The sequence below is a fragment of the Trachemys scripta genome, chromosome 1 (genome assembly GCF_013100865.1).
Source record: "Trachemys scripta elegans isolate TJP31775 chromosome 1, CAS_Tse_1.0, whole genome shotgun sequence".
Lineage (NCBI taxonomy): Eukaryota > Metazoa > Chordata > Testudines > Emydidae > Trachemys > Trachemys scripta.
The window spans coordinates 112,899,111-112,923,225 of NC_048298.1; the positions used below are offsets into that span (position 1 = coordinate 112,899,111).

The window sequence follows — 24,115 nt, forward strand, 5'->3', positions numbered from 1 at the left end:
GCATTTCGGTGGCTAGTCGTCTGGCGTCCGCCACACTGAAAGTTTGGGGGCCACTGCTATAGATCATTCTCTCTTTGGCCCTATGAATATTTAAGTACATTCAACAGGAAAGATTTGAGAGCAGCATAGCCTATACTTGGTGGAACTGTTTCAACAGAGAGATTGATAGCCTACAGCCTGGTGATTAGGGCACTTATTTGGTACAGGGGAGGTTTCCATTCAAGTCTCTTCTACTGAGTGGGGATTTGAATCTGGACTTGCACATTCCAGGCAAATGCCCTAACCACTGGACTAAGAGTTGTAAAAGGGGAATGCTTTCTCTGTCTCACACCAAGTATTTTCCCTGACTTTTCAGTTTGCAGGCTGAACCAAAAACTCAATTATTCATCCAATTCTACTTATGTCAATTCAGCAGCTGAAGCTACTGCAGAACATGATACCTCACTTACTAACTACTGCGTTTTTCACCATGATCATGTGATGTGTGTGATCTGTGAATGCTGACTCTTCATTTCTGGGTGGGATAGAAGATGCTGCTTTTGACTTGAGCTGGACCCCCTTCCCAGTGGCAAAGAGAGGGAGCTGCTGTCAGAGCATTCTCCTTGAGGGACCCTGAATTTTGGAATCCACTCTCCCTTTTCGTCTGAACTATGTTGACCCTTCAGGGCTTGCTGAAAAGCTCACCTCTTTTTCCTAACGGAGGAAAGGGGATGGTGAGGATTTGTGCACCTTGGACTGATGTTTAAGGCTAGATTGGTTTGTTCCTGCCTGGTTTGGGGGAGACTGCTGAGTTTACGTTTGTAGGTGCTAGTATGATTGGATTTTTAATATATGATTAAAGGTCCAAAAGCCTTGGAGAGGGGCTTTTCAGTGGATTGTATGACTCCTAATACTGTGTTAATTTAACAATGCAGTGCTGTGTCCTATAAAATTGTCTGTTAGGAACTTCACTAGGGCATTGAGGCTATTTGCATAATTGCATCCTGCCTATCTATATTCCTTATGTATTTAAAATTGACTATAGTCTTTTTCACTTCTGTCCTAAACTCTTGGTGGGGAAAGAAGGGGTGGAGGAGATGTAGATGATTTGTATAATGCCAGCAGTGTGCTATGTAAACAGTAGTAACAGCATTAGCCATGGTCACATTAAGCTGTATGGTTGGACCAAATCATATACTGTGAGAGATCTCTTCAAGTAACACCAAAAAGAAAGTCTTTGTGTCATCACTTAATTGTTATATTGATGCACGCACAAATGCATCCATGCATCTTCCCTTCTATATAGATGTTATTTATTGCTGGGATGCCTGTAGCATCTCCAGTTCAAAGATATGTTGTTACTGTAGGAAAACCTAACATTTCTGGTCCCATATTGTAAATTTATCCAAATCTGAGCAACTACTTTGTAATGGGTCAAGTGAAGATGAAGTGAGGAATATAGATATGATTGTGCAGCCAAAATAACACTCTGAGCCCATCCACTCAGAAAATTCTTTTATTTGTTAGTTTTCATGGAGTTTTACTTCACTTTCTGTCCATGGATACCCACTTCCTTCTGGTGCTTGCAAACTGGCCAGTAGGCTTTCTTTCTAAAAGCCTAAAAACACCCTCAAAATTGCTGATATTTTGTAAAGCACCTGTGATGGTATGTTACATGTTGTGCTGTCTAATTGCATGTCGCATTGTCAGCATTTTGATGGCCCCTGGTTTGGGAGGTCCTAAGTGAGAAATGCAGGCACTGCTAAGCATAAGCCAACACTAACTGACTCGGAAGAAACTTTCCCCCATTCCACAATTGTTAACTTGTAGATTTCTTGCATCTTCCTGTAAAACACCTAGTAGGGGCTTCAAAGATGGGATACTGAGCTAGATGGATCACTGACCTGATTTGGTTCCTATATTCATAGGTAACTGAGAACAACTAATGATCATCTCTCCTCACAACTAATGAACCCTTCACAAAATAGACAGGCCCTCTCCCAGATAACTAACCATAACTATCTGCAATCTCCATCTCCTTTTCTAAGGGCCAGTTTTCTAAAGGGACAAAAGAGAGTTCCCAGCTGTGTGGAGGTGGGAGTGGGAGAGAGAGAGACTTTATATAAGTATCCCTTCCTGCCCATATTGTTGCTGAAAATGCTCCTGGATCTTCTGTGCTAGCATCTTCTATGAAACACCCTTAAAAACCATCAATTGTCCCCATATCAACATTGGAACTGGCTCATTTTTTATGGGTTAAAGTCAATAGGAGATGTCTGGCCAAACTCCAGTTTCTGTGCATTGCTTTGAAAAATGTAAGGGCTACATTGCATACCAATTTCACATAAGTGAAAGTGGATTGATGCTTAAGGGTTCTTCCACTAAAAGTATTAAATGTGGAGAATTGTATTTTGTTTTTATTTTTTCATTTACTTTTCCTAACACAATATGAGGTTGAATTCTATGTATTTCTGTTGTTTACATTGGTTAGTACTCCATTTTATACCAATAAAACTTGGTCAATGTAATAAGTCTCCTCATGTCTGCTTTAAGTCCAGATTTAATTTGGTACCTCTCTATTTATTTGTTTTCCTTGATAGAAACACAGACATTCATATTTATAACGCTTTTGTTCTACAGCATCTCCCAGATGGCTCTGCCCCAACTGCACATGCTGAATTTTACCTTTTACCAGATCCTGATGAAGTCAGCAGAAGGAAAACGAAAGCAGTTCCAAAAAGCACTGACCCTACTTATAATGAAATTGTGAGTGTTACCATTTTTCTTCCAACATTTCTTGTTTTTCTTGTCCAAATCCTTTACTGAAATGCAATAGAGCTTTGAGAGCTGCAATAACTGGTACAATCAAGAAATGGGACATATCCAAAGATCAAGTGTAAACACTGATGGTCTTCCATTTTGCTTCCAGTTCTCAGTGATACAACAGTTTCCTTATGTCTCTCTCTTTAGGAAAATATTTGACTAACTAGTACCGTTCAATCTTCTACTTTAATTATATTTCCATGTTACACTAGTAAAGCCCAATATCCATTGCACTAAATGTAAGCTTAATTCTTTATTCACATTTGTACCTGTAACTTTAAACAATACAATATTAATGAATCTAATAATTTTAACATACCTACACAAAACAGACACTGAACTAGCTTTCACTCTACTAAATAACAGAATGGATGGAGTCTTACATTGGTATTGATCTCCAAGGGTTCCATGAACACTGTAAATGAACACACACAGGTGAGATCAGACTGATGCGAGAACGGCAGGCATGACTGCATGTGGGACAGACAAGATTGTGCAAGACCATTGCAGGCTGTTGCGTCCTTGCTTTGTGCTGTTTGTGTTTTTCACATACGGTGTTGATGTGCCTCGCTTCAAAGCGGTTAACGGCACCATGGCAAATCTGCTGCTACCTTGCTCTGTCATGGGCTGTTGCTTCCCAGTTTTTGGGATAGGCCTGACACACTTTCAAGTGTGACTTTGGTATATCTTTATACCATTTGTACTGACCACCATGAGAGCAGGTGCCTTGCTTTAACTGACCCTAAAGTATAGCCTTGGGTAATCTTGAGTCAGCCATACAAACAAGTTGCCCAGACCAATGCAGCTGAGCTATTGTAAGAATTCTTTGAATGCCAGACATCCAACAACAATTAAGGATTTCAGTATTAGGAATCTTGTCCTAGCATTTGACTCTGCGAACAGACTGAAGAGGGCACATATGATCACGTTTCCTGATATGGGGTGATATGTTGTCCATGTCTCTCAACCTCAGTTCTGGATCACTTTCCCAGGGGCAATGTCATGGGCCACCAAGGGCATCCACAGGTCATGAGTAGTGGAATGCCCTCCAGGTATAGATGGTAGCTGCAATATAAGCAGGGACAATACGCACTCGTGGAAAATCTAATGGCAGTACCAACAGGGCATGGTGGAGCAGAAGGCAGCACTGCTGGCCCTACAAAATGTCAAAAGATGCTCAAAGATGGTATTGGACTAAATAATTACATAAATAATAAATGACTTAGCCTCTTTTTATGCCAAATTGTTGGCAATTTACAGACCTATGTAATCACTTCATTCACCTTTGAAATGCAGCCACCTCTGGGGTGAAAAGAAGGAACCATACAGCTGCACAGAGCAGCACTACATGACAGGAAGTGACATACACTATATTCTGTTGAAACTGAAGGGGGGATTCAAACAGTTAGTGTATTTAAGGAAGCAATGGGCTTTAGGGCCTTGGTAGTGATACTGAGCATGTCACACATACTACTTGATTAAGATTCAAAACACCCTTGTTAGGTATGGTACCCTGCCCCTTTGTACAGATAAGGAAACTGAGACATGACAAAGTTAAGTTGATTTGCGCACAGACACAAGGCAAGTTAGTTAGCTGGGATTAGAACCCCTGTTTTCTGATTTCCCAGTCCTGTGGTTTTTACTTTTTAGACAATGCTACATAGTAATTGTCTATTAAGGAACAGACCAATTGGAGATACTTAAGTTACACTGTACATTTTCAATGCATATTGTAAGAAGGCTTCAGCAAATGGTATTTACACTCATGGCTGAAACAGCTAGAAGTTGGCACCCTATGGCAAAATTAAATGAAATTAGACTTTTTATTTATCTGTTGTGTTTATAGCTGTCCTTTTAGCAATTAAAGTTACAGTAGAATGGAGTTGCTTGGGTCTCACCCACCCACCCACCCCTCCCCGGCCCAGTTCCCCCTCTGCCTGGACACTCACCAGGTTCTATCTCATTAGGCACATGTGCATTGAGAAAGTAACAGATTTTTTAGATAAAGGAAATGCAGTGGATCTAATATACCTCGATTTCAGTAAAGCGTTTGATATGGTACCACATGAGGAATTATTGGTTAAATTGGAAAAGATGGGGATCGATATGAAAATCCAGAGATGGATAAAGAACTGGTTAAAGGGGAGACTACAGCGGGTCGTATTGAAAGGTGAACTGTCAGGTTGGAGGGAGGTTACCAGCGGAGTTCCTCAGGGTTCGATTTTGGGTCCGATTTTATTTAATCTATTTATTACTGACCTCGGAACCAAATGTAGGAGTGGGCTGATAAAGTTTGCAGATGACACAAAGTTGGGAGGTATTGCCAATTCGGAGAAGGATCGGGATATCCTGCAGGGAGATTTGGATGACCTTGTAAACTGGAGTAATAGTAATAGGATGAAATTTAATAGTGAGAAGTGTAAGGTTATGCATTTAGGGATGACTAACAAGAATTTTAGTTATAAGCTGGGGATGCATCAGTTGGAAGTAACTAAAGAGGAGAAGGACCTCGGAGTCCTGGTTGATCGCAGGATGACTGAGTCGGCAATGTGACATGGCTGTGAAAAAAGCTAATGCGGTCTTGGGATGCATTAGGCGAGGTATTTCTAGTAGGGATAAGGAGGTGCTGGTTCCGTTATACATGGTACTGGTGAGACCTCATTTGGAGTACTGTGTGCAGTTCTGGTCTCCCATGTTTAAAAAGGATGAATTCAACCTGGAACGGGTACAGAGAAGGGCCAAAGGATGATCCGAGGAATGGAAAATCTGTCGTATGAAAGGAGACTCGAGGAGCTCGGTTTGTTTACCTTAACCAAAAGAAGGCTGAGGTGGGATATGATTGCTCTCTTTAAATATATCAGAGGGATAAATACCAGGGAGGGAGAGGAATTATTTCAGCTCCGTACTAATGTGGACACGAGAACAAATGGATATAAACTGGCCGTCGGGAAGTTTAGGCTTGAAATTAGATGAAGGTTTCTAACCATCAGAGGGGTGAAGTTCTGGAACAGTCTTCCGAGGGAAACAGTGGGGGCGAAAGACCTCTCTGGCTTTAAGATTAAGCTTGATAAGTTTATGGAGGGGATGGTTTGATGGGATAAAGTGATTTTAGTCAATAGGTCAATAACNNNNCCTTCCGAGGGAAACAGTGGGGGTGAAAGACCTCTCTGGCTTTAAGATTAAGCTTGATAAGTTTATGGAGGGGATGGTTTGATGGGATAAAGTGATTTTAGTCAATAGGTCAATAACGTGCCATCTCTGGTAATTAGTAACAATGGTCAATGATGGGATATTAAAAGTTACTACAGAGAACTTTTTCCAGAGGGTCTGGCTGGAGAATCTTGCCTGCATGCTCGAGGTTTAGCTGATCGCCATATTTGGGGTCGGGAAGGAATTTTCCTCCAGGGTAGATTGGCAGAGGCCCTGGAAATTTTTTGCCTTCCTCCGCAGCATGGGGCAGGGGTGGCAGAGGCCCTGGAAATTTTTTGCCTTCCTCCGCAGCATGGGGCAGGGGTCGCTTGCTGGAGGATTCTTTGTGACTTGAAGTCTTTAAATCATGATTTGGGGACTTCAACAGCTGAGTCAAGGGAGAGAATTATTCCAGGAGTGGGTGGGTCAGCTTTTGTGGCCTGCATCATGCGGAAGGTCAGACTAGATGATCATAATGGTCCCTTCTGACCTTAAAGTCTATGAGTCTATGAGCCTCCTGAGTCTGAACAGAGTCCAGACACTGTGCCTGGGTGGGGTTTCTAGGCATACTCTTGTAGTACAGATCCTCTGTAGCTCCCCCTCCAGGCAGCTGGGACTCCTCAGTCCAACTGCCTCACCTCTGGGATTAGTGCTGACCCCTCAAAGTCTGTCTGTAGCCTAAACACACCCTCTCCCAGAACTCCCATGTGGCTGCTCTAGGTTTACAGTTTGACTCTTCAGGGACACATGACATTGAAAGCAAACAGACACGCAGGTTTTTCATAGGAATCTAAACACAACTTACTCTTTACTTAGCAGCATGAAAAATATACATATCTAGACAAAATAATAAACACACCTATTTCCAGGATCAGTTTCCTCAACACTCTAGGGAGTTCTTTGAGCTTTGGCAAAGTCCTGTGTTGTGTCCAGGATCCTGCTCCTGAAGTCCACAGCTTCTCTTCAGAATCAGTGTGTCTCTCTCCCCTCCCTAGGCCAGTCAGCTTTCTGTGATCACGTCTGGTCCCATAGTTAAACAGGACACCACTACTACAAAACATGCCCCCCCTCTCCTGCCCAATGCTTCCTGCGTCTCTCTGACTTACTTGAATTCACCAGCCCTGTGGAGAGAAACTTGGTCAAACTGTTTTCCCCATTCAGGCAACTACCTTCAGATACCCATTGTTCAGTCACAGCACAGTTTATAACTCACCGTTGTTCCTGGTCTGGCAGAGACCAGGGACAAGAGAGCTACACTCCCTGTCAGCAAATGGTAGACTCTACCACCACATAACAGGCATTCAATGATACAACAATTTCATAACTTCATAATGTCAGTTTATAAGGTGTACATAGACAAATTCCCCAAATGATCACACTGAGATTGTTTCTCTAAATTAAAACAGTCTTACATATATTTATGCTCCAATACATCTGTTAGTCTATAAGGTGCCACAGGACTTTTTGTTGCTTTTTACATATATTTAGCACCCATCATCATGAAAGATTACCCAAATATTCTATACACCGTATAGCTCCAGTACCACTAAAACGCTGCCATATTTGTGAGGTAGCACCAGTACTCAGTGGGAGGAGTGTTAATTTTGGCCAAGGACTCAGGAGGAAACTTCTGATTTTAAGAAAAGTACCACGGAAACTTTAACATCAACTAAGACACGACCTCCAGATTTTAAGATCTCAGCTGAAAGACCTATATGCACAGTGAAGCATATAGGTGATACTCAGTCTACAAAGAAGAATTGAGCTGACCCTGATGAGAAGTTATGGTTCAAACCTGAAGTTTCCTACACTGTTTAGAAACCCCTATGATTATACCACCCCGTGTGATGCCATGCTGCATGCATTTTCCATGTCTGTAGGTGATGGACAGAGGCAAAAGTGGGGATTATATTTTTGTGACCCTCAGGGAACTGGGAAAAAAACAACTAAAAACACAAGTCAGCCTTCTATTAAGTTAGTTACTGTCCAGGAGGCTGAATAAAGTAATATAGTAGTTCTTTTATAAGAATTCACAAGCTTTTATTTAAGCCAAAGGGCTGGAAGGAAATTGTATTTTTAATTTTGCTCTGTGTTGGAAGCTGAGAAAATTCTGAAATATGCCTCTCTTGGGTATATTTGATTTTAGTTTTGCACTTTGTATAACGGCCTGCAGAAAATTATAAGCCTTGTTTTTGTTTTTTCCTTGTGTATGAGACTGAAGATATGAAGATCTGGAAGGTGTGTGACACTAAGCAAAACAGACTGTGTGTTTTGGAGTCACTGTTAGCAGGCACTTTTTTTTCCTCCTGCTTTTGCATTTTGTATGTTTTTGCATTAAAAACAACATAATCTTGGTTTAGAAAAATGCTTTAAAGAGAGGATGAGGACAAAGAATATGGAGAAAACAGATGCACAGTAGGGAGAAAGAAAATCACGAATAGGCTGATGAAACAGGGAAAGGGATAAAGAGGTATCATTCAAAAAAGTCCCAGTCTCTTTGTCTATGTAAAGAGCTGCAAGAGGTAGCTAAGGGGTCAAAAGGGACTAAACCTGAAGAACTTAGATTTCCCAGCAGTGATGGTTCAAAGCTCTCACATCCAAAAAAGTGAAAAGGGGCAGGACCTGCTGCATTAATGCCCTTTCATGGTCCTAAGACTATATTGAAACATTTGTAGTATCAGCTATGTAACGTGTTATGAGCTTGTTTGCCCTCAATTTCTTTTTTCTTCCAAAAACAGGTGAAAATGCAGTTTGGCCAGTTGACAGAAAACCTAGAAACTGTGCCATTGCTAAGGAAAGAGAAACAACTGTCCTTTATTGGAGATTAAAATTTCATTAGATGCCTCATATGTCAGCCACACTTAAGTCTTTGGAGTCAGGAATACCTGAATTTTCTAACAGCTCTCCCACTGATTTGCTGTGTGGCCTTGAGCACTTCACTTCTGTTTAATTTGAATGTATATGTGGCAAGAATTATTATTAAACAGTGATTTGAGAATTGGCCTGGACTACATGTGAGATATTGGCAGTTGATAGCGTTAGCCCCATACCATGTCTCCACCCCAAGTCCTTCAACCTTTTTTTTCCATACACATACACCCTAATTACGTATTCCTTGTTTCCTCTAAATTTGCAATGCCTTCTTAGAGCCAACTCATAGGGAGTGATTGAAAGCCATGTAGACTGTACTCTGTCCCTGTAAATTGTCATTCCTCAACACCTACAGCTTCTCTTGGCCCAAGGAATGAGAGTTCTCACCCTCCCAACACTTTCATGTACAGATCCTCAGTAATGAAAAGATTCCTTACCTATGCAGCTGGCAAATTAAAATTCTTCAGTGATTTTAAATGAAAAATTAAGCTGGTAATTTTTATATTTTGGCCAAGAACCATGACACATTAATACTGTCACATTAATACAGCATCATTAATCAAATCATATTTGTATTAAATTACATGACCTCTTACTGTGTTTCTGTCCTTGCATTTATTCTGACTAAAAAACGGTTCTCCATTTTTAAAAAAATCATTTACAACTCAGTGAAAGGGACACGGTAAAAATTATGGATTACATGGCAACTAGCACCTGCATAGATATGCAAGAAAAAGGAACAGGTGCAAGAAGCTCTCTCTCCTTGGGGCCCCTCCTCTCTCCCATGCAGGAACTGGTCAAAACAGCAGCCTCTGAAGTCTGCTGAATGAAAGAATTGCTCCCTGTTAAAGCCATCTCAAGGGGGACAAGGAGGGCCTGTCCTTCCCTCCCATGCCAGTGAGCAAAGCTGGTTGACCACTTGAAAGTCTATCATACTGAGTTACCTTGTCCTGAATACCTGGGAGCTTAAGGAGGCATTAATGACCCATATGTAGAAGTTAGTAAGCCACTGTAACGCCTTTGGTCCAAGGTGTTTGAGGAATTCCAGGAAGATGTTATCATAGCCCGCCACTGTGTCTGGCTTGATGAAGTTAAGGGTCTTATCTAACTCATTGACCATGAATGTCTCTGACTCCAAACCACATTACGATGTTGAAGTTGGCACCATTCGTCATGTACTTTGCATTTGAATTGCTTCTCCACTGGGACCTTTGCTACCCACAGTAGATAGCTTGCAGCCTCACTGGGCTTAACTAATGGATGATTTTGACATAAAGGTTGTTAAGTAGCGTCATCTGGCGGATCAAGTTCGAGCACTTCCGGCTGCAATAAATGAAGTCAAAGCTTCTCTGTAGATTCCATCCACTGAATGAGCATGGCAGCATTCAGAGACTCAATCAGGTGGTCAGTGATGTCCAGGTCACCAGATAATTGGAATTTCCTGAGCAAGGAATAGCTGAGTTGGTATAACTGAGCATGTGGCTTTGTAAATAGCTCCTTGGAACTGGTGGTAGTCTTCTTTGACTGGGTTGGGATACAATACAATGGAATTGTAACCACACTGCGTTCCAGTACGGCACAAGACTTTTCCCAGTCTGTCTTCTGGAAATTCCACCAACACTTAATTGACCTTCAAATAATGTGTAGCTGGAGCCCAATGTGAATGAGTGATGGTCTATGTTGGCTATGGGGGAAGTTATCAAGTACTACACAGCTCAGTACTTGTGAACAGCCATCTAGTGAACTGACCCAGCAAAGGTCGGGTGAGTGGTCTTTCAACCATCTGGCTGAAAGAAATGTGCCATGTTGTTTTGCATTGTGAATCAACACAAAGTCATTGTTAGTCGCCCAATCCATCAACCGTTCAACATCATCATCTGAATCAGTGTACCCCCATCAGTGGTGGCTGTTGAAATCCCCAAGAAAGATTGGTAGATGATCAAGTATTGGAAGGACCTGCTGGTTCCAGTGCTCACTTGGTGGCTTATATACATTGGCAATCCTGGATCATGTTGTAAAAACTGGAGAAGGAAAGTGGAACAACATCAGATATGTCAGCACACATGTATGTTGCACTGCCATATTTGGCGTTTGGGGTGAGTGAAATGAGACCAAAGCCATTGATACCATAACATCCTGCTACACTAATTGCAACATGAGTTTCTTGCAAATAGATCACATTGACACTGCAACGAGTAGCTAAGGCACTAATGATGCTGTGTTTGGCTGCTGACAGGTCCTCATCATTAAGCTGAAGAATTCAAAGGGCTGGTCCAATGGCTTGAAAGTCGAAGGATGGCGATACATTGGGCTCACAGTCAGATAGCACGTGACCAAGATTCATCCATTACTGAATTTGGTCCATTGGTTGGATCATTAGCTTCCCTGGTCTGGGCCAGGCAGTGATGGATAGCACAACCTGAATGCTTATCCATTACCCCCCAATTTTCTCAGAAAAGTTGCCAGTTCAACCTGGGGTATGAGTACCCGAATGCTTAGAACATCAGCCCTTGCCCTCTGCTATTCAACTGCAGAGTACTGCACTCCTGTCTGGGGTCACTTGTCTCACACCAGGCTGGTCAATGTAGTACTTAACAAAGCTATGCATATTGCTACCAGGACTTTACATGCAACTCCATTGCCATGATTGCCAATAGTTAGTAACATAGCACCGCCCCATATTTGCCATGAGAAGGCCTCTATGTTGCTGTCCAAGATCCATGAGAACAGCAACTTGCCTTTGTATGCAGACTTCAACCACCCACCAGCTCGCCTGTCTTCTAGACACCCTTTATGGTCATTTATGCTACCACAGAGCATGATGGTGGAATCTGCTTGGTACAACGAGTGGTCAGGGATGACAGTTGTTAATCACACTCTTGTCACTGACCCAACCATCTGTCCACCAGGTTTTGTTCTGCCAAGGCACTTGTGATCATCTCTGAACCAGTTTCAAACAGGACTAGGCAACTGTGCAGCTGATCTCTTTAAATGGGGTTTTTCTAATGACCCATGATGTAGCTGCGGTGAACTTCAGACTATGCCTCATATCCTTGACAAATGCCGACTGCCTTATTTCGACGGCAGGCTGACATCTCTCCATCTGGCTGATGATGACACCATCAAATGGCTGGGCACATTGCACATATGCTGAAAGAAGGAGGCATTGTGCCTTACTGAGGCACCATGTTGCCCAGTGTACTGCAACAGAAAGGCAGGGTTGCTGTCATAGGTGCTGAGTTATATGGGCCTGTGGTGCCTGTGCGCCACCAATATTCAGAAAAATGGGCCCAGCTCCACCAATGTTTGGGCTCATATTTTCAAAGCCATCCTGTCCGTAGCACGGACCAGGGCAACCTCCCCGGGCTCCAGTCCCTGCACTTTGGGGAGCCCTGCACTTCATGGGGACACGAGGTCCAGGGCGGTCTGGGTGGTTAGCGGGGGACCTGGTGCCAGCAGCAGCTCCATCCCACCTCTTCCCATCCCTGCTCCACCCCTTCCCCCCAAGCTCCCGCTCCTACTCTGCCCCCACCCCACCCACATTCCACTCCTCCCTCCAAGCCTCCGCCTCTTTCTGGCTTCCACCCCTTCTCCCAAGCGATGCTGGGAGCCAGCAGGGTGGAGCGGAGCAGGGCGGGTTATAGCCGGGTCATTTGCTGCTGCTGCCACCAGGCCCCTCACTAACTCTCCAGGCAGCCCTGGACCCTGCGTCCCTCTGAAATGCGGGGCCCCCAAAGTGTGGGACCTGAGGCCTGGGAAGGTTTGCCCCGGTCTGTGCTCTGCTTGGACCCGTTCTGGGCACCACCAAAAATTATAGAAACCTGGCACCCATGGTTTCTGTGAGCCAGTGCAGCTCCCTGATCACCACAAGGAGCTGTAATAACTTGTCACAGCTGTAAGGTCCCGCAGGGACCCTTCTCTAGTCTATGCCATCCATGTTCTGCCCCCAGAACACCCTCTTCCTCTCTCATGCTGGGACTTATGAATGCAGCTGGTGCTTTCCAGTAGCAGATTACAGTGCAGGGGAATGCTCTATTGGCCACATGGCCATTTTAAGGTCACTAGTGGCCTTAGCAAAGTGGGGAATCTTACCCATGATGATGAGAGCTGGAAGAATTTTGAAAGTCTGATTGTCTTTTCATTATTCACTTTATTGCACTTCATTCAGTGTGCACAGTCAAACGGGAGAGGTGGCTTCACTTTTGCTGAGCCAGTTTCACTTTCTAATTCTGATGCACTGGCACAATGCTGTTGTGTTTTACAAACAGTGCAAGAGAAGGTATACATTTAAAATTGTTTTCACTGAGACAAAACAAAAAACCCATGGAAACATGTATACACAGATATTGATTTTATATTAATATACACTCTTTTTAAACAAACCCAAGATTTGAAGCCTAAACCTACATGACAGTGTCCTTTTAAATGTTATAAACCAATATACTATTCCTGAAGCATTTTCTTATTAATGAGAGAAAGCGAGACTGAATCATGGGAATTGATTACGAATGCAGCCCGTTTCTTGTTAGGCTGTCACTCTCCAGATTTTTAAATTCAAGAATACAATGTTCACATTTCATAATTAACCCCAGCATGTTCTCATAGTATCAAGGTAACTTCAAGGGTAAGTGTAAAACTGGAAGCCCTTGTATTTTTCTAAAGGGATGTAAGGCAAGCTCTCTCACTTATTTTGAAGAGGTACAACAGGATCATAACAATGGTGATACCAACTAACGTATAAATTGCACTACCTCGATTTGGGCCCCATCCCACAATTATTCTACATTTTGCAACTTGTACTGTGTTGGCTTTGTATTCTGTTTATTACATGGCAATCCTATTAAAATATCTCAGTTACTGTACCGAATGCACATTTGGACACTGCTAGCAAGAAGTTTCTAGACTCTCACTGTAGGGGCTTGTCTACACAAACATTTAGTTCATGGCAAGGTGGGTATGAATCTGCCCTGCAGTAGCCTGTGGCAGACTAACTGTCCTTGGGGATGCTGCTGACATGTATTAACAGTTTGTTAGTGTACTTCAATCTAGTCCTCTTTGAGACAGGCCTAGATCAAAGGTCACTAACTAACTGTCAGTCAGGAGGGTCCACAGGGTTCATGGCAGGCTAGTTTGGGGGATATGCACACCCCACTTTGCTGCAAACTAAATGGTCATGTAGAGAAGTCCTAAGTATTTGTGTATCCCAAGAGCAGAATTTATACAGGCAGTTCTCAAAGGAAAGTTACCATCTCTCTATTGTGTGGAGTTTTTAGATGGTTGGGTTTGGTTTGGTTGATTGATTAGTTTTGGGGTATTTTTGTTTGGCTGTTTTTTGTCTTGAACTGTTATGAAATCTTTTGGAAGTACCACTGAGAAGAAAATTAGACAGTTTTAAATCAATCCTTATATAGTATCTGTCTATCTTAGGGGTTTATACGGCTGCCAATTACCATATTATCGGAGTGCCTTCCAAAGAAAATCAATAGCAAAGTCCCTGGTGGACTTCATGGAGTTGCTAGCATTTCTCCTTGTTTGGGGTCAAAACTCTGCTTGGGGGAAGGTTTGCAGGGCTTGGGGAGGGGTTATTTTTTGGTTGGTTTAGGGGTTTAGAGGTAGAAGTTGGTGTCAGTGTTGACACTGTCATTCTTATGGGAAAGCTTTTATGAAGAGGAAGGTTTTTCTAAAGAACGGTCAGATGTTGGATTCCCCTAATTTCATCTAGAAGTTTGTTCCCTAGGCAGATCCCTCCACAGAGAATGCTTTGTCCCCAGCTCTCACATGCTTTCTCATGGGCTTTGGGATCTGTATTGTCCCAGAGGAATGCAACTGTCACAGTGGATCATATATAAAAATTTGGTCTTTTCATGCAGCTCGGGCTTGCCCCATTAATAGCTTTAAAATTTAGGACCGAGGCCTTAAACTGGCATCAGAAACTGACTGGATTTAAGTGAAGGGACTTGAGTTTGGGCTTGATGTACTCATGGCAGCCTAAGCCAGGGAGAAAGTAGGTAACTGCCTTCTTTTCCAGCTGGAGTCTGTGTATCATCTTGTCATAGCCATGGTCAAGTTCCCTCTTGTGGACGCTCTCCAGGCTGCTGTGTTTGGATTCCACATGGTGGATCTGTGTGCTTTTAAGCTTCCTTTTGTCAGGGTAGGCTCTGGCGTCTCTGGCATACTTCCTGGGCACAGACTCTGTTAGTCCTTCACGGAAGTGGGACCTTGTGTTCTAGTTGGCCCAGGCCCCAGAACTACGGCTGACCCCCCCAAGATACCACAGTTGTTTAAGCACTTCCTTTCCCAGAGCTCCAACCATGTGGCCATTCTGGATTACCATTTACCTCTTCATGGACACAGAGACACAGGCTTTGCAGAAGGTTTTGTACACAGTTACTCTTTACTATTCATAGCCCAAGAAATGTACAGCTCTGGGGAAAAAATAGAACACCTGTACGCATTCCCTGCTTCAGTTTCCTCATTACTCTTGAGTATTCTCTGTATTTAGGTCAGAGTCTTTTATGAAGTCTAGGATCCTTCCCCCTGCTTTAAGCTTTTACTCTGGAACATGGAGTCTCCTCTCCCTGCTGCAGCCAGATTTCTGCCTCAGCCTCTGGTCTCTTCTTCCTTCCTATCTCTCTCTCTCTCTCTCTCTCTCTCTCAAATGGTCAAGGAGAGACCCTTGCTCTTATAACTTCCAATCCCCTTTTTTCAGGTGACCCCCCTGAACAGCCTCATCAGGTGAACAAAGTCTCCCACCAGGTGATTCGTTGCTTAGTTACCTCCCCCCCCCGTGAAGTTCAGCCTTGAAAAACTTGTTTGTCTTCATGGTAGCCATCTCTTTGTCCAAGAGTTTTCCATTTGAATGGATGATCACCAAGTTTTAATGCACCTCCATTGTTAGCCCAGAGTCACCACCATTTGGAATTTGAGTTCAGCATGGAGGTAAAAAGGCAACAGAGAAGGCAGACATCCCCCACATTCAAAATGGAGTTTGCAGTCTGACACTGAAACACATAGAAAATCCCCAATATTAGCCAGAAAGCATAAGCTATAAATAACCAGATTCCCCAAATCATCACAGGAAGAGCCTCTCCTCTGTGTGAAAGGGATGCAGTTTTCTAGCAAGCTGAAGATGAAAAAAGGGCATTTTTAGATATTGATGCATTCAGACTTACTGAGAAGTCAAACAAGCCCCTAAGGCTTCATACCATTTTAATAAATGGGGTCTGTATGCCTTCAGTAGAAGGTAGAGATAATGTCTGCAACAGTTCTTCAAAGCATTTCTTCTTTCCAATCAGCATTACTTTGATCTAGCCTAGGTTTGTCTTGAGCCAGCTGCTTTTCCTTCTGAGCTGATTTCATGTTGGCATTCTGACATTTTAGTAGTGTTGGTTGTTGCATCAATTGAGAATGAGATACATACTTAAGTGTCATCAGCATACTGTTGGCATCTAAATCTACAGCATCTCACTGTCTCTCCCAGTGGTCTCATATAGATCTTTGTAGAGAAGAGAGGATGCTATGGATCCCCGCAGGACCTTGCAGGTGAGAGTCTTTGGAGAGGAGGAACAGAGTTACTCATTACGACCCTCTGAGTTCTGCTGGAGATGAACTGTCATGTTGGCATGTTAGTAGTATCTTGTGGTCCACTGTGTCAAAGGCTACAGAAGGTCCAGCAATATAAGCATTGTGACAAAGTTCCTCCTCTATCTTGGTGGGTCCTGCGCTTATTGGCGGATTTTTTTGCCTCAGAGATTAACCATGTGGGTTGGGGAACAGCCCAGAGACCTTCCCCTCTGGAAGAACCCACAGTCCAGGTCAGTTGGGAGGTTTGGGGGGAACTCAGGCCCACCCTCTACTCCGGGTTCCAGCCCAGGGCCCTGTGGACTGCAGCTGTCTATAGTGCCTCCTGTAACAGCTGCATGACAGCTACAACTCCCTAGGCTACTTCCCCATGCCTCCTCCAAACACCTTCCTTATTCTCATCACAGGACCTTCCTCCTGGTGTCTGATAACGCTTGTGCTCCTCAGTCCTCCAGCAGCACACACACTCTCCCTCTCAGCTCCTTGCACCTCTTGCTCCCAGCTCCTCACACCCACACCACAAACTGAAGTGAGTTCCTTTTAAAACCCAGGTGCCCTGATTAGCCTGCCTTAATTGATTCTAGCAGCTTCTTCTTAATTGGCTCCATGTGTCCTAATTAGCCTGACTGCCTTAACTGGTTCTAGCAGGTTCCTGATTACTCTAGTACAACCCCTTCTTTGGACAATCAGGGAACAGAAAACTACTTATCTGGTGACCAGTATATTTGCCCTCTACCAGACTCCTGTACTCCACTGGTCTGGGTCTGTCACAGCATGGAGATCTTTCCTGTGTCTAGGGCCATAAGAAGGCCATCCTTTAATGCCACGAAAGCATTCTCCATTTTGTATCACAGTCTGAACACTGATTCTGCGGCATCGAGGATAGTGGATGGTGCATATGTTGCCAGAGCTTGGTGGTTATTCTTTCTCAATTATTTTGCCCAGGATTGGGAGGTTGGTTATAGGACAGCACTTGGAGGGATCTTCAGGGCCAAGCACTAGCTTTGGGGGACTGGGTGAACTAGTATTTTTCACGGAGTTTGTGTTCTACTGAAGAAGGCATTGACTATTTCCAGTATAGGGAGTATAACTGTTCTTCATTGGATCCATTTCACAAGTTGTGGCTGTAATGTTTTTCAGAACTCTTTATTTCACAGTATGCAAACAGTATATACTTTCTACCAGTGTTGTTGATTTCACCAGTGACAGCTGTTTATTATGTGTGATGTGCAACAATTACATGTTCATGAATTTTTTTTTTTTCTTTAGTGAAAAAAGCTTCTTGAACAAGTTAGCTCAAAAAAAGAGAACTATAAAAGAGAGTACAGTGACTTTCTGGAAATAATCAGCATTCTAATTTTATTTTAAAGGAAGACAGTTAATTTCTAACGTACTTGCTTGTTTCCTTTATGGTGGCTGATATGTTATTTCTGTTGTATTTTCCTGTTCCATGTTTTTAAACAAAGGGTCTATTTAGAGTTGCTTCAGAATAGGTCATCAGCACAGTGTTAAGTTATTTTGGCTAATCATCAATACCATTTAAAAATATTAAAATAATCCTAGTGATTTTAGCGTCTGTGCTCTTATATTATGATGAACAAAATAATTATTGATAGTGAACCAACCATGTTTTACAGGTAATGATTACCAATCCTTCCAATTCCATATAGTTATTACTATAATTAATAATTTGGTGTTGCCTCTGTCTGAGAGGCAAATAAATACACAAAATCAACTTAGGGCAAGAGGTCCCAATTTTTATTAACATAATTAAGTGTCTTGGACTGACAGCATACAGTATCTAAAGTTCTAGTAGTTTCCCCCTAATTAGTGTGCTAACAGACCCCACACATTGCAATGAGGAGTACTATTCAATATTTTCATTAATGACTTGGATAATGAGGTGAATAGTATGCTTATACAATTTGCAGATGACACCAAGAGGGGAAGGGTTGCAAGCACTTTGGAGGAAAGGATTAGAATTCAAAACAACCTTGACAAATTGGAGATTTGATCTGAAATCAACAAGAGGACATTCAATAAAGACAAATGCCAAGTACTACTCTTAGGAAGGAAGTATCAAATGCAAAATTACAATACGGATAGGTGGTGGTACTGCTGGAAAGGATTTGGGGTTTATAGTGGATCACAATTTGAATATGAGTCAACAATGTGATGCGGTTGCGAAAAAGGCTATCATTCTGAGGTGTATTAACAGGCGTGTCATATGTAAGACATGGGTGGTAATTCTCCTGCCCTACTCAGCACTGGTGAGGCCTCATCTGGAGTACTGTGTCCACTGTGTCTGAGGGCACCACACTTTAGAAAAGATATGAATAAACTGGAGAGATTTCAGTGGAAAGCAACAAAAATGACCACTGAAGGTAGGACAAAAAGTGTTGGTCTTAATCTGCCGCAAGGGAGATTTAGTTTAGATATTAGGGAAACTTTGTAACTATAAGGGAAGTTAAGTACTGGAATAGATTACCAAGGGAGGTTGTGCAATCCCTGTCACTGGAGGTTATTAAGAACAAGTTGGACAAGCTCCTGTAAGATTCTGTCTCAGTGCTGGGGGCTGGACTTGATGACCTCTCAAAGTCCCTTCCAGCCCTATATTTCCATGATTCTATAAAAAAAGGTGCTATGTAAGTTCATACATTGAAGAAGACTTGCAACACCCCAATGATATAAGTTAGCCTTTTGATAGTGCAGGATGTATTATAGTCTGCACCAGGACTGCCAGTATCATCTTTTTTTAAATTAGATGGTATAAGTAAAAAGCATCACACACATATAAATAACCTTACTTAACCTAAATTTTCCAAATGGATGGTGTTTTAGCCCTGTCATCCCCACTAACTTTTATCACTCTGAGAACTAATACATTCATCTTGAGCTCTTAATCCTTCTCTCCTCAAAATAGAAAGAACTCCTTCCTACTTTCCTAACTCTCCTGCTTTATCTCCCTCCACCTTACAATGGAGTCTTCTCTCCAGTCACTTCCCAAACAATCCTTTCTTCACTGATCTCCTATTCAGAACTGCTGGATATTTTGCTACATGCTGTGAAAGAATGGTGACACTGGAGGTAGTGGAATGGTAACTGTATATATGATAAGATAAAATATTTCAACAGTGAACAGAGATAGGAGGTTAATGAACCAGCTATTAAACAGGGGAACCCCGTGTTCTGATGTCAAACTGAGTGACACATGAAGAACAAACCCTTTAAAAGCTAGAGGGCATTCTAAATGTACCTAGTACTTAGTACTTTGCATAGTTATTAATTTTACTAGTTGAATTCATGGTGGTGTTAAAACACTGGTTTTAAACTTCCTTGCAAATGGTCAGTCAGGTGCTTTTGGTATCAAAATATTCAGTTTTCTTATATTTTATCTGCTTTCCCATATATGATTGCAGGTAGTATATGACGCAGTCACCGAGCTCCAAGGACGTGTGTTACAGCTTATTGTGAAAAGCAAAGGAACATTTGTGGGAGCTATCAACATTCAACTGAACAGTGTCCCATTAAATGAAGAAAAGTGGTACCCACTGGGGAACAGTATAATTTGAACATTGCCTTAGATCAGTGAAATAAATATTCTTTAATTAATATTTCTTTTTCCCTTTTCTCATGGGCCATTTTGGCACATTAGCCAAAATATTTGCCTTTGGGAATATAACATGCAGTAAACCGCTAACCGTATATACATTGAACTACTAATCACAAGGAAATTATCTCTTTTTCATGATCCATTGCCATTTAGCTATCTTCATAGGATTACTACCTTTACGTGCAACAAGTTCCAATTAGCCTGGGTGTAAAAAGGCTTGCAGCCTGTAATTTCAGTTATCTTGGATAAAATTTCTTATGGCAACAAGCAAGATTTTTGTTCCTGCTGATCACTGTTATTTGTATACAGTTACATACATGTTTTATGTATCCCTAAACCTGTGATGCTGGAGCCTTATCCAAAGCCCATTTAAGTCAATGGTACTTTCCCAATGACTTTAGTGGACTTTGGATCAGACCAATAATGTGCTTATTGGGCTGAATTCACTCTACTTGATGTCTGTGTAGTTATATCAGTTTTAAATATGGCCCAATTAGTATGATCGCACATTCACCTGAGAGATAGCCAGTTTGTATTTACACATTTCACATTTAATTCTTGCTCATTTCACATTTAAAATGTAATTATATGTGCAGAATTTAAAATCTGAACATTTAAAAGAATTTAAAACTGTACTGTACTTTAGTTATAGTGCATACCATATATTTTTAAGTTTTTAACTTGCTGATGTAACATGTGACTTTGTAACTTTAAGATCTGGGGCAAGATGTTTCATCTCACTGCGTTTATTCTGGAAAAATATTTGGCAATAAATAAATTCTGGAAAAATATTTGATAAATGTTATAAATTAAAGTTTGACAAATATTTAAATCCAATGCTCCCCATAGACTTTTAAACATTTCCAAAAATCAGATGTAAATGACTAATATATTTGAACCATCACTGTAAGTAAAGAGAACATACAATAAATAGTTACTCTGCTGAAAGGTTAAATTAAGTAAGATCACATTATAAGAAATATTTGTTCATTAGTGTTACCCCCCCATTGCATGTTCATGTTGCATCAGGGAACTAGACAATACATACACCGCCTCCAGTCCTGTAAAGCCTTATACACATGCTTAACTTCATGCACATGAGCAGCAGCGTATTATCGCCTAGGCCAACAAGGCCTAGGGGTGGCAAATTTGAGCATCCACGAAGAACTGCCCTGCCCCCCCCACTCCAGTTCGCCTCCGCCTCCTCCGCGAGCACGCCGCCACATCCTATTTCTCTCGCCTCCATCCCAGCGCTTGTGCCACGAAACAGCTGTTTCGCAGGGCGGGGGGGGGGAGGGGGAACATGGCACGCTGGGGGAAGAAGCGGGGCCGGGATTTGGGGAAGGGATCCAATAGGGGCCAGGAGGGGGTGGAGTTGGGGCAGGGACTTTGGGAAAGGGGTTGGAATGGGGATGGGGAAAGAGTGGAGTCAGGGCGGGGCAGCAATTATTTCAGGGCAGCAAAATCATTAATCTGTCACTGCACATAAGTAGTACCATTGAGTTCAGTGGGACTGGTTCATGAGTTCAGTCCTTGAAAGTGCTTTTGCCCAATCCAGTGAAACACTTAAGCACACTTTAATTCCCATTAGACTCACTGAATTCCATGAACATCAGTTGCACACATGAGCCCCATGTGTGTAAGCAGAGTCAGGATGAGCTCTACCCTGACATCTGGTGGTGAATTATGGCGAGTGTGGAAAAGAACTCCAGGGGCTGATCTTGTTTGCATAGGCACACCCACCCACCTGGCATGAAACAACAGCAACTCAAAGTGGTTACTTTGGCTGGTGTGGGATCCCCAGTTTTCTCTGTTATTAGGGCAGGAAAAATAAAGTTTTGTTACCCTGATTCTGTGAATCAAGGCCAGTGGAACTGTTGTATGACAGAAGGACTGAGTGAGTCCTTCACCATTACCTAAGTAGCACTTGCTTAACAAGGGGCCTGGGTTACAAAACCCAGTGAATTGAGAGAAGACGGGGGCAGGTATTTGTATCTGATGGTATGGGCCCCCTCTGAGGGTTTGAAACACCAATTGCACTACCTCCTCTCTCCACTGTTGAATGTCAGAGCTAACTTTGATTCCATTAGGAGTCTAGTTACAGGCTGCTGAGCTGAATTCACTTTGGGCCAATGGTGAACCAGCACAGGGGCTCCCCTACTATGAGCTGAAATTGCTAATTGCTGAAATCACAAAAGAGCTAAAGTTATTAAGAGCTGAGATCACTGAGTGCTGTGTTAACTAGTGGGGGAGCCTGAAGCTATATTGCTAAGCAGCTGGCGGAGCAATTTGTGGGGATTACTGGAGGAGCAGCGAGCGGCACAGAGCCTTGCGGGGCTGGTTGGAGCGGCCCAAGGAACGGCGAGCGGAGCTGTTTGCGGGGATGGCTGGAGCGGCTCACAGGTCGGTGAGCGGAGCAGCTTGTAGAGCGGAGCAGTGTTTGGGACGGCAGGAAGTGGACTGGCTCGTGATGAAGGCTGTGGCGGAACCCCACGGAGAGACGGCCAGCCAGCCTCGGATCACGTAAGGTGCCCCTTAACACCCTGCGTGCCTCCCCCGCCTTTTACTCTGCACTGACCAGGGACAGAGACTTTGGGGTCTGTTGGACTTTTGGGACTTTGGGTGGTTGCTGGACCCAAGAGACTTTGGGGGTGTTGGACTTTGGGGACTCTGGGTGATTTTTGGGTTGCTGGATTCAAGAACCAAAGGGAAAGGACACAGCCCAATTTGCTGGGGTGGGTTTTTTGCTCATGGTTTGTGTTATGAATCCTGTTTGTGGTGTTTTTCCAATTTAATGCTGATGTCGTTTACCTCATGTTATTAAACATTTTCTGTTACACTCAGACTCCGTGCTTGCGAGAGGGGAAGTATTGCCTCTTAGAGGCACCCAGGGGGTGGTATGTAATTGTCCCAGGTCACTGGGTGGGGGCTCGAGACAGTTTTGCATTGCGTTATTGAAACGGAACCCCTAGATACAGAACCCGGCCCTTGTTGCTGCCAACTTAGATGGGAAGAAGGGTTACCTGTGCATAAAGTTAGGCACTTACATACTGGTATGTCTTTCCAGAATCAGGGTCACAGGCTAGTAAAAAAAAGGATTGATTCATGATGTAAACATTAATATTATAACATGTATTTGGCTAGAGTTGAGATTTATCCTGCAAGTTGAAAAAGTGGCTGACAATGGGATATAATGCCCAGAGCTGTAGGGGATTCCTTTTTTCCACCCAAAGGATAATAGTTTTAAGACATACAAATCAGGCTTAAGCAGCTTATGATATATAAACCTGTTGAAGTTGCAGTATGAGTGTCATTTAAGAATATCATGAATCCAAATAAACCGGCATTCTTCTCATATGCAAACAGATTGGTTATGTCAGCTCTTGGAACAGAGCCACCATATTGCCTGGGGAAATTAAACTTCTCAGTAAGGAGAGAGAACCTGCTTGAGTAAAAACATGAACATGCCTCCTCAGTGCTGAAGAAAAACCATAAAATATTTACCATATGAAAAAGATATTGTCTATGATACAACTGTAAACAGTACAAGGATCAACGAGGCCGAAATTTTAGATTATAGGTATTCCAAGATAAAGAAGCAAGTGACTTCCCTCTCAAAAAATGCAGAAGACAGATCATATCCAGCTTTTAGTTATTAAATTACCTGACTCTAAAGTTCACTACTGATTTCAGATTCTTCTCAGTTTACTGTCTTGATTTCTTTAGTTTGCTTTCAATGTAAATAAATGTTGGCAATTTTCCAATAGTATTATTTCCTGTAACATTTTCAAATCTTTGCCTGTGGTATGTACAGGAGAGTATAATTTTCCATATTAGAGAGAGACACATTTTGTGTATAGGGAATATAGTAATAAAAATAAGGTTTAAAATGACAATAAAAATAAAATCATACTATAAAGATAAGCCAGGGATTGGCAACCTTTGGCTCGTGGCCCGCCAGGGTAAGCCCCCTGGCGGGCCAGGGCCAGTTTGTTTAATTGCCGTGCCTGCGGGTTTGGCCGATCGCAGCCCCCACTGGCCATGGTTCGCCGTTTCAGG

At 42.6% G+C, this 24,115-nt stretch overlaps 1 protein-coding gene across 1 annotated transcript in view; it reads left to right on the top strand.

Annotated features, from left to right (window-relative positions):
* The window catches only part of PIK3C2G (phosphatidylinositol-4-phosphate 3-kinase catalytic subunit type 2 gamma), a 372,244-nt gene extending 351,392 nt beyond the window's left edge, over window positions 1-20,852 (top strand). The window contains exons 33-34 of the mRNA XM_034782026.1: window positions 2,620-2,745; window positions 19,863-20,852. Coding sequence (XP_034637917.1) covers window positions 2,620-2,745; window positions 19,863-20,015 — 279 coding nt within the window. The 3' untranslated portion in view covers window positions 20,016-20,852. The remainder of the gene's footprint in view (window positions 1-2,619; window positions 2,746-19,862) is intronic.
* The last annotated feature ends 3,263 nt before the right edge of the window (window positions 20,853-24,115 follow it).